This window comes from Dendrobium catenatum, unplaced genomic scaffold (genome assembly GCF_001605985.2).
Source record: "Dendrobium catenatum unplaced genomic scaffold, ASM160598v2 fragScaff_scaffold_1390, whole genome shotgun sequence".
NCBI lineage: Eukaryota > Viridiplantae > Streptophyta > Magnoliopsida > Asparagales > Orchidaceae > Dendrobium > Dendrobium catenatum.
Genome location: NW_021319852.1, coordinates 40,671 through 52,439, shown reverse-complemented (window position 1 = coordinate 52,439; position 11,769 = coordinate 40,671). Strand labels below are relative to the sequence as shown.

General features: G+C 37.7%; 1 protein-coding gene across 1 annotated transcript; it reads left to right on the top strand.

Moving 5' to 3' along the window:
* Positions 1-6,986: 6,986 nt before the first annotated feature.
* LOC110115748 (probable glucuronosyltransferase Os03g0107900) lies at positions 6,987-9,099 on the top strand. Its single transcript, XM_020849093.2, has 3 exons — positions 6,987-7,730; positions 7,969-8,210; positions 8,286-9,099. Exons 1-3 carry the CDS (start codon positions 7,119-7,121, stop codon positions 8,797-8,799), a joined length of 1,368 nt encoding a protein of 455 aa, XP_020704752.1. The 5' UTR covers positions 6,987-7,118; the 3' UTR covers positions 8,800-9,099.
* The last annotated feature ends 2,670 nt before the right edge of the window (positions 9,100-11,769 follow it).

The following is an 11,769-nucleotide window of genomic DNA, read 5'->3' as shown; positions in this document are numbered from 1 at the left end:
CACTAAGGTTTCGTTTGGAACAGCTTTTTTACTGCTTCTTGAAGCAGCTTTCTAGTACAAAAATTTTAATTTTTATACTAAAAAACTGCTTCAAGAAGTAATAAAAAAGCCGTAACAAACGAAGCCTAAGTATTAATGATCTAAAATCAGACACTATGAGGGTTTGATCGTAAAATAGGGTGTTTAAATAAGATTTCATTTGGGACAGCTTTCTTACTGTTTCTTAAAGCAGCTATTTAGTATAAAAAGTAATTTTTTTATTAGAAAACTGCTTTAAGAAGCAGTAAGAAAGCCGTCCTAAATGAAACATAAGATTAAAAATCCATGCTCTCGGGAACTTGCCCCATATAATTTGGCTTAGGGAATTTGATAAGTGTGCAACATAACCAATTTTAGATAATTTGCAATTAAATTTTGGTAATATGGTTTTGAACATCCACAATGATTGATGCAACATTGAGAACATATTCATCTCAAAACTCTTTTTACTACAAATGCATACATATAAAATGCATCCACATAATACAAATATAGATGAAATTAGAAAAACATAAGATAAAGAAACATATAACTAAGATAAGCATGAGGGAAACTCATCTCTTCGGCTTTATTTCGGACAGCTTTTTTATTGCTCCTTAAAATAAAGTTTTAGTACAAAATTTTTTAATTTTTTGTACTAAAACTTCATTTTAAGAATCAATAAATGGCAGTCTCAAACGAAGGGTAAAATGTATTCTTGACCGCCTAAGTAGAAGGTAAATTTAAGCATGGGATTAGAAAAATCTCAATATAAGGTCGTGATGAAATACCACAAGGCCCGGGTAAATAAATTTATAGGAGAGTCAAAGTCCCTAGGCAAGCGGATAAGTGTGCTCGACAAAATCAACATTTATATTTAGTTTCAAATGAGTATTGATACGTCATCACAAAATAATCTTGATTGGGCACGAATCTCGAGGCAAAATCAATGCGGAAACTTCAAAAATTAATTTCGGGAGCATATGAACTCCGATTTCAGCAATCTTACAGTCAAACCGAGCGTCTCGGAAATACGAACCCAACGACACCAAGATCAATCCAATCCGAGCCCAAATGAGTCCGAATCATGGGTTCAAAGCGCTGTTGGAAGATTCAAACTGCAATTTGAGTTACCAAACGCTCTTCGATTTTGACGAGCTTATACTCGAATCGAACGGATTGACGAGACGAATCCAACGAGCCCAAGATCATCGAATTCCGACATCATTAAGGCCTTCAAATGTCCAACGAACGGTGCATGATCAAAGGATTCGATATCGGCCGTCCATTCAAACCACTCCCTGTTTGCCCTTGATCTCACGCCTATTTACGGGCTATGCCACTCCAGAAAAACTATAAATAGAGCCCTCATTCTACACCAAAGGGAGGGAGGTGAAGAGAGAGAAGAAGAAGAGAAGGAGAAGGAGAAAGGGGAATAGGAGATTCCTCACCTCCTCGACCACCGCCGCCGGAGCTCTTTCTGCCGCTTGAAGACGCCGAAACTCGGCAGGATTTTCAGGAAACGCCAGGAATTCGCAGAATTTTGTAAACTTCCTGGGAGAAACAAATTGTATTCTGATTATCCCAACTTGTGGGACGAATCAGTCATCTGTAATCTGCAAAATCACTAGTGGAACTTTTGAATTTGTTGGAGTTGTTTTGATGAGTGTAAAGGATATGCATGAGATTAGAGACTTTTGAAGTAAAATGAATGTAAAGTAAAGTGCAAAAAGGGTGGTGGTCATTGACTGTTGACAGCTATGATCGGCGGAGGGTGAAGGTGGTGATGGCAGTGGTCGGCAGCAGATGGAGGTGGTGGCAGCGATGGTCGACAGTGGGTAGAGGCAGTGGTGTGCGGAATCCGAATGCATTCAGATTCCAATCACCATGCGCCACGTCACTGGATGCACTGGGCCCCGGAGTTCATCTGCTGACGTGGCAAGCTGTGATTGGAATCCGAATGCATTCGGATTTCGCACACAATAATTTCTCTCATTTGTGACATCTTTTGATCAAATTTTTTTGTTGCTTTAAAAAAATTTAGTATTAAAAAACAGCTTCAAAAAACAGTAAGAAAAATATACCAAACCGAGCCTTAGTTTATCCATTGAGTTAACACTAGAATGGTGCAGTGAATGGGCTCCAAGGACAAAGCGCATTATCAAATTCTTGCAACAATTTTTGTAAGGAATTAATAGTACGGTTTTATATATTTGAGATAAAAAAAATACCTTATATATTAGAGATAAAAAAAATACCACTCAATTAAATGATTTGTTATTAAAATGTAAGCAATATATTTTTTGCATTTAATTATGTGTCTCTCTCATCACATTATATCTGATAAAACTTTATAGCTCTAACAATATGATCCTTTTAACATCTTGAGAGGTGCGGTAAACATAAACACTAAGGTTTCGTTTGGAACAGCTTTTTTACTGCTTCTTGAAGCAGCTTTCTAGTACAAAAATTTTAATTTTTATACTAAAAAACTGCTTCAAGAAGTAATAAAAAAGCCGTAACAAACGAAGCCTAAGTATTAATGATCTAAAATCAGACACTATGAGGGTTTGATCGTAAAATAGGGTGTTTAAATAAGATTTCATTTGGGACAGCTTTCTTACTGTTTCTTAAAGCAGCTATTTAGTATAAAAAGTAATTTTTTTATTAGAAAACTGCTTTAAGAAGCAGTAAGAAAGCCGTCCTAAATGAAACATAAGATTAAAAATCCATGCTCTCGGGAACTTGCCCCATATAATTTGGCTTAGGGAATTTGATAAGTGTGCAACATAACCAATTTTAGATAATTTGCAATTAAATTTTGGTAATATGGTTTTGAACATCCACAATGATTGATGCAACATTGAGAACATATTCATCTCAAAACTCTTTTTACTACAAATGCATACATATAAAATGCATCCACATAATACAAATATAGATGAAATTAGAAAAACATAAGATAAAGAAACATATAACTAAGATAAGCATGAGGGAAACTCATCTCTTCGGCTTTATTTCGGACAGCTTTTTTATTGCTCCTTAAAATAAAGTTTTAGTACAAAATTTTTTAATTTTTTGTACTAAAACTTCATTTTAAGAATCAATAAATGGCAGTCTCAAACGAAGGCCAGCGGCGGCGGTGGCCGGTCCGGCCGGTTCGGTCACCTGGCCCATTTCGGCCCGTTTTTCGCCCAGGGAAGACCAAATCGGACGTTTTTGGGGTCGCCGGATACGTTTTTCGACGCTCCGAACTCGATTTCGGCACTTTCGGGGCCGTTCGGACCTCCTACACACAAGATAAATTCTGAGTCACTCCCGAAAATTCTTTAAAAATTTGTGACACATATTTTCGGACTCCTGAAGCTTCAACGTCCGAAAATAGGGGGGCAACTGATACGTCATCACAAAATAATCTTGATTGGGCACGAATCTCGAGGCAAAATCAATGCGGAAACTTAAAAAATTAATTCCGGGAGCATATGAACTCCGATTTTAGCAATCTTATAGTCAAACCGAGCGTCTCGGAAATACGAACCCAACGACACCAAGATCAATCCAATCCGAGCCCAAATTAGTCTGAATCATGGGTTCAAAGCGCTGTTGGAAGATTCAAACTGCAATTTGAGTTACCAAACGCTCTTCGATTTTGACGAGCTTATACTCGAATCGAACGGCTTGACGAGACGAATCCAACAAGCCCAAGATCATCGAATTCCGACATCATTAAGTTCTTCAAATGTCCAACGAACGGTGCATGATCAAAGGATTCGATATCGGCCGTCCATTCAAACCACTCCCTGTTTGCCCTTGATCTCACGCCTATTTACGGGCTATGCCACTCCAGAAAAACTATAAATAGAGCCCTCATTCTACACCAAAGGGAGGGAGGTGAAGAGAGAGAAGAAGAAGAGAAGGAGAAGGAGAAAGGGGAATAGGAGATTTCTCACCTCCTCGACCACCGCCGCCGGAGCTCTTCCTGCCGCCTGAAGACGCCGGAACTCTGCCGGATTTTCAGGAAACGCCAAGAATTCGCAGAAGAAGAGAAGGAGAAGGAGAAAGGGGAATAGGAGATTCCTCACCTCCTCGACCACCGCCGCCGGAGCTCTTCCTGCCGCCTGAAGACGCCGGAACTCGGCCGGATTTTCAGGAAACGCCAGGAATTCGCATAATTTTGTAAACTTCCTGGGAGAAACAAATTGTATTATGATTATCCCAACTTGTGGGACGAATCAGTCATCTGTAATCTGTTAAATCACTAGTGAAACTTTACAACTGGGCGAGGCCCCGTGATTTTTTTCCCTTTTGGGGTTTTCCACGTAAAAACCTTGGTGTTCACTTTCTCTTTTCTGTTTGTGTGTGAAATACTCGTGCAACGCTAGGACGCGAATTTACAAACTCTACCGCCGCGTATATTCTCGCATGCAACAAGTATCATTAATATTTTTTTAATTAACGTTTGAATATTTGGTAATAGATTTGTATTAACTCCTATTACATATTAGTCTAGTATACATTAAGGATTCATTTGGGATGATTATCTTACTGTTTTTAAAGCTTTTTTTAGTACAAAAGTTTCTTGAACTTAAATTTTTTATACTAAAAATCTACTTTAGAAGCATTAAAAAAATGCCTTCCCAAACAAAGCCCAAGTCCCATCTGCCTTTTTTTATTAAGGTTTCATTTGTGACAACTTTGACCGCAACTTTTTTACAGCTTCCAATAAATCTTGTGGTAGAAAGCATGAAGAAAGCTATCTCAAATGAAGGCTTTGTTTGGGATGACTTTCTTACTGCTTTTTAAAGCATGCTTCTAATACAAAAATTGGAAGCATATATCAAATTAATTTTATTCAACATACCATATGAATGTGATTTGCTATGAAAGTTGATTTGGCAATATCTGCCTCTAACTCATATGAGCATTTAAATCTCATAAGAGTTAACATAATGCTATTAATTTTTATTAGTATGTATGTTAACTTGGGGAAATGGAATTAGATTTTTTTTTTCTTGCTATAATTTAGAGCAACTCATCAATCTGAAAGGTGAATAAAAGAGGCATCGCCCTAAGATGCAACTCACCGCAGTTGCGATTAAGATTTCATTTAGGACGACTTTCATACTGCTTCTTAAAACAGCTTTCTGCTATAATAATTTAATTTTTTAACTAGAATTTTGTTTTAAGAAGCAATAAAAAAATCGTCCCAAACGAAGACTAAAACTGTAATAAGTAACAAAAAAAATCTATTATAGCTTGCAATTAAGGCAATTATCCTCCAAAGACGAATTTCTAGTAAAATTTAAGGCCCATCAACAGCGACATCCCAATTTAACATCATAAATTTATATAAAGGCCCAAAGAGTATTCAACTATGCATCATTCAGTTAGGTTTTATTTGTGACAGTTTTTTTTTTTTGGTTACTTTCTAAAACAACTTTTTAGTATAAAATTTCTAGAATGAAAATTTTTTGTACTAAAAAGTCGTTTTAGAAAGTAGTACGAAAGTTGGGCCAAACGAAACTTTAATTTCGTCATACATTATATATGATGAATTATTCTATACGTAAACTACGAATTCAAAATATATTGATTAATAACCAAAGCTTCCAACCAACAGATCAATATGAGCTAAATATTACTTGTTCTTTTATTTACTTGTAAGACGAATTCGACACCTCTTAATCGACATCAACAACTCAGGACTTTTCTTGGTCAAATTTTCTAAGTGTTTGCTTACATTAGGTATAGTTGGTTAAACTTAGGCAACCAAGAAGGAATATCGCATGGCATTCAGCAAAATGAAAAATATAATGCAACACATGTGAGTATATAAAAATGTATGGAGCCAACTAATATGATTCTAGACATATTAATATTTCATTTGAGATAGTTTTCTTAAAATAAATTTCTAAAGTAATTATTCAATACAAAATATTATAGTTAAAATATTTTAATATTTTGTGCTTAAAAAATAGTAGAAAAAATTGACTCTAACGAAACCTTAATCAATAAGGAGCAAACCAATTTTATATAGATTAGAGTTTTTATTTGGAATTGCTGCGGTGCCTTAAAATTTTTATATTGTCAAAATTTATGTTAATCATAAGAATGTTTGTAATCTTAAAAATTTATTCAAGTTTTTTAAATAACATAGTATTTAGGCAATTGCCACCACCAAATAGTAAATAGAATTCATCATTTTATTTATTAATTTGAATTCCAAAAATATCCTTACAACTAAATTTTGTTCCGGAGACGCTGCCCCTAAAAACCCTTATAGGGGCACTCCCCTTTGGATCCCCAATATATCTGTGAAACGTACAACGATCAAATATATGAACAAATATGGGTCACTATTGACCCATTTGTTTATAATGAATGGTTGAGCCAAATTTGAGGCAACACCAACAATTACTTATAAGTTTTTGCCCCCCTTGAAAATTAAGGCGGGTTCCGCCCCTAGTTAAATAACACGGTTGAAGTTTGGAAAACCCCATGACAAGGAATCATATGTAATAAGCCATTTGCTTGTTGCTTTAGACTTTGTTTGGGACGACTTTTTTACTTCTTCTAAAAGCAGCTTTCTAGTATACAAAATTTTTAAATTTTTTACTAAAAAGTTAATTTAAGAAGGAATAAAAAAAGTCATTCTAAACAAATCCTTAGTGATGTTCCTCACATTCTTAATGTTGAAGTTAGAGTCAAAATTATTATTGATAGTATGCACCCATATTATTAATGATGATGATGATGAATTTGATTTTGAATAAAGTAATTAGGTGACATTAGTCAAAGAGAATGGAGAGGGGGAGCACCATTTTCTTTAATTCTTAACAATTATTTATATATATTTAAATATAATAATGATAATTCTTAACAGCTTTTATCACATTTATGTCTAATATGTTATAAACCTATATTTAAAAAATATTATTTTAAAACTTAGAAGAAGCGTTATATAATAAATTACTCCAGAGGAAAAAATATGCGGTTGTCCTTGCGTCAATTCCCTTCTTCTCTACTCTAATTCCTACTCCACCATTCTGATAGCCCTATTCCACCTTCTCTGCCAACCAGAGCCCAACCCAGAGCCCTATATGGCCAAATCCACCTCCCCTCCACTCCATCATTCCACCGCAACCACCGCTCAAATGAAGCAGATGCTCTATCGCCGGAGCAACTCTGAAAAATCGCACCTTTACCATCAACTTCTAAGGAAATACTACCGCTGGGTCCTCTGGCTCTTTCTATCCGTCTATCTCTTCCTCTCCTCCTCCACCCCCTCCTCCTTCCTCCCTTCCCCTATCTCCCGTCGCGCCCTCTCTCAATCCCCCACGTCCTCCTCTTCTTCTTCCCCCTCACTGAAGATCTACGTCTACGACCTCCCGCCGGAGTTCAATCGAGTATGGCTCTCGAATCCACGCTGTGCGACCCACCTCTTCGCTGCCGAGGTCGCTTTCCATGAGGCTCTAATCCACTCCTCTGTTCGCGCCGTTAACCCTCTTGAAGCCGACTACTTCTTCGTCCCAGTCTATGTCTCCTGCAACTTCTCAACGATCAACGGTTTCCCCTCCCTCCACCATGCTCGCCCTCTCCTTTCCTCCGCTGTCGATCTCATCTCCAGGAACTTTCCTTTCTGGAACCGCTCTACAGGCGTCGATCACATCTTTGTTGCTTCCCACGACTATGGAGCTTGCTTCCACGCCATGGTAATCCCCTTTCATCATAAAAAATCGCAATTTTCTTCCTCTTTTTCTTATATAACTGGATCTTTTCTTCCTGTTTGTATCTGGTATACTTTCTCTCTCGTGCTGCAACTGCGTTACGAATTAGTCTATCCATCAAGTTGAAGTTTACAGTTTTCCAGGGAGTGTATATAGATCCCTATCTATCTCTGATGCACACAGAATTTACTAATGAGCTTGCGATGTTCTTTGTGGGCAACAGGAGGACGTGGCTATCGCTGATGGGATACCAGAGTTTCTGAAAAACTCCATTCTGCTTCAGACCTTCGGCATGAAATCGCCTCACCCGTGCCAGGAGGCGGAACATGTGGTTATTCCGCCGTACATCTCGCTGGGAACTAACCGGTGGCCGGCGCCTGAGACCGCAAAGCGGGACATCTTCGTCTTCTTCCGTGGCAAGATGGAGGTCCATCCAAAGAACATCAGCGGCCGTTTCTATAGCCGGTAAACAGCTTTCCAGCTCACAAAAAACCGATCTTTTGCATATAATTGTCTAATTATTGGCGTTATATAATACAGGAAGGTGCGGACGGAGATCTGGAACAGGTACGGCGGCAACAGGCGGTTCTATCTCCGGCGCCACCGCTTCGACGGCTACCAATCAGAGATTGCGCGATCTGTGTTCTGCCTATGTCCGCTGGGGTGGGCCCCATGGAGTCCTCGGCTCGTCGAATCCGTAGCGCTCGGCTGCATACCGGTGATCATCGCCGACGGTATCCGTCTCCCGTTCCCTGATGCCGTGCCGTGGCCGGAGATCTCGTTGACCGTCGCCGAGCGCGACGTGGCCAGCCTCGAGAGCGTTCTCGACCGCATCGCCGCCACCAACCTTTCCGCTATTCAACGCCGGCTATGGGATCCCTCAATTCGGCGAGCTCTACTTTTTAATCCTCGTGGCATAGTTTCCGGCGATGCTTCTTGGAACGTACTACGAGCTCTGGAAGCTAAGCTCGACCGGCGGTCATGGCGGCGGCGGTGGCGACTGCGGCCGCGGCCGAGCCAGGCTAACCTGGATTCCTTGGTGCGGTGGGCGTAAGTGCCTGGTGGGCCCTCCTCTGGTGGGAACTGGCTCAAAGCTTCGGCTGACCCACGTGATTATTTGTAGATCTGTTGTATTATATTGTTATTATTATTTTATTTTATTCCAAAAAAGATGGTGACAGTGCTGAATCTCGGCGAGCGGGCCGCGAGGATGATGAGTTGGCAGCGCGGGAAGGTTGAAAATGAAAAATATTTGTATAGAGGTCGTGCTTCTTTTGTTTATGTAAAACTGCTTTTTGACGAGTGCAAATAAAGTAATTTTAGGTGGGTGTCACGTAAAAGACATTTTAAGTTATTTTGAAGATTATTTTAATTTACAGTCTTTTTATAATAATTTTTTCCACAGTCGCCCTCACATTTAAATACCTGAATGGTTCTTTGTCTGCTCTATTGCTTTGAGAATTAGGCTTTGACTCCCCTTAGGCATGGAGATGATGAATCTACTTATATAAAGTGAATTGATCCTTATGCTGCTGATGTCCAATAACTAGAGAGATTATTACGTGCGGATGTCGGAAACTGAAACTCGTTCGATTTTATCTCCGCGCTTTTAATGTTTACTGTTGCGTTTTTATTGTTCATAGAGACAACCAAATGATTCACTAAATCGAACGATTCTCTGAATTTGATCTTCACACATAATAATCTCTCTAATAACTATGCTCCTGTTTTGGGGCATCATGCACCTTTTCCAATATCATAGGTTCACATGATTGATGGCAAAGTAATTATCACTCTTTAAGTACATGGTTTATGGCAAAGCATTTATTACTTTGTGAAAGAGTAGAATTTATGCTTTTTATTCTCTTTAGAAACAAGAAAATGAAACTTGTTGAGAAAGCCAATCATCCTTGTGATAAGAATTAAGAAACATGGATGTCATCCCCTTCAAGGCTAATATGGAGTTTATGATCATCGATTGAGACACAACAAGGGTTATATTGCTTCTAAAAGATCTTAGTCATCGCATTATAGCATTCAAATTTGTCAAGCACCCAAGCGGCCAACAACATAAATAATGGAAACTACAAGGAGGAAGAAGGCAATGAATGTCGTTAATGTTGGATAGTATATTGTAATAAGTGTTGATTCGGGGGTGGCTTTGGAAATATCATCTCTTGAGTGTCAAACATTACAATAATGACCGAATGAGGCATTGTCCCACTGATGATGATAATAGTAATAATAACAACAAAAGCAACGATAACAGTGGTGTCAACTAAAGCTCAAGTATTGACAAGTTCTCAAGTAAGTTGTGTGAGGAAGCCACAAATATCTTATCAATGACTAGAGGTAGCAAAGTGCTAGGGCACGCCAAAATTTGAGATGATGGACTTGTGCATGATAACGACCCACTTTGTAGCAGAAATGGCAAACCGATGTGATTAACTCTTCAACCGATGTTATTAGTTACTATGAATTCAACAGGGTGTTAGGGGAGTTGAATTCTTCATTATGACGAGGCTAGTGACTGATGCCCTCCTATATAAGGATGTTGGGAGCTTTGGAATCCCATCTCACTCATCGAAGTCATCTAGAACCTATAGAAGGCAAGGAGTTATTTTCCTTGGGTATGATAGTGCCCTTATTGTCATTGCCAGCATGATTGTTGGGAACATATTTGATGTTGAAAGCATTTGACAACCATTAAAGTTGGTCACCGTTAGGTGTCAGAACTTATGCCAAGAAACATACACGATAAAAGAAAGTGATAAAGTAGTTGATACCAAGGGCTATCAAGTTGAAGTCCAAATTGGTAGCAAAGAAGGATTTATTTCATTAATGAAGTAGGAGTTGTCATCAACATAAGTGAAGATGGAGGAGCTTAAAATATGGAGGAAATTCATAGTAAAAAAAAAATCATACAACGGTCTAACTCCCAGAATTTAACTGATTATTCATAGTAATCTGCACTAATCACCGTGGGAAGCATGAAAAATGATGTAGATATTTGCTCTTAATATATGTATGATGAAGTGAATAATAAAGAGAAAATTGTTGTTTTGTTTTGTTTTTTTCATCATAACCAAGAAGATTTTATATAGGCCAAAAATAGAAAGTCATTTTAATTACAAATTTTATGATAATTAATTTAAACATTTTCAAATCATGTAATAAAATAACAATAAGTATTTTCGTCACAACAGTAATAATTATTTCAGTTACAATAGCAATAATTATTTTCATTACAATTGTAATAATTATTTCAGTTACAATAGTAATAATTATTTTCGTTACAAATTTCTTTTGAAAAACATAAAATATAACATGTGAATAAGCCACCAATATCTTTTCAATGTGAGGAGGTAGCAAAGTGCTTGGGCATACCAAATTTTGAGATGATGGACTTGTGCATAATGATGATCCACTTGGCAGCATAGATAGCAAAACTGATGTGGTTAACTCTTCAACCTATGTTTTTAATTACTATAAATTCAATAGGATGTTGGGGGAGTTGAATTCTTCATTATGACAGGGCTAGTGTTTGATACCTTCTTATATAAGGATGTTGCGAGCTTTGATGTCCCACTCGTCGAAATCATCTAGAACCTATAAAAGGGAAGACGTTATTTTCCTTAGGCATAGTAGGTGCCCTAAATGTATTGCCAGCTAGATTGTTGGGAACATATTTAATGTTGAAAGCATTTGGCAACCATTAAAGTTGGTCACCATTAGGTGTTAGAACTTATGCCAAAAAATAGACAAGGTAAAAGAAAGTGAGAAAGTAGTTGATACCAAGGGGCAAGGGCTATCAAGCTGAAGTCCAAATTGGCAGCAAGGAAGAATTGTTCTGCAACACAAGTGAAGATGGAGGAGCTCAAGATAAGGAGGAAATTTGTAATTCATTAAAAAAAAAAAATCTTAGAGAATATCTTAAATTTCTCCAAAAAAAATAAAATAAAAAAAAACAGCTAAAAAATATCAAATCAAATAGACTTTTTTTTTTGGGGAATTCAAATCAAAT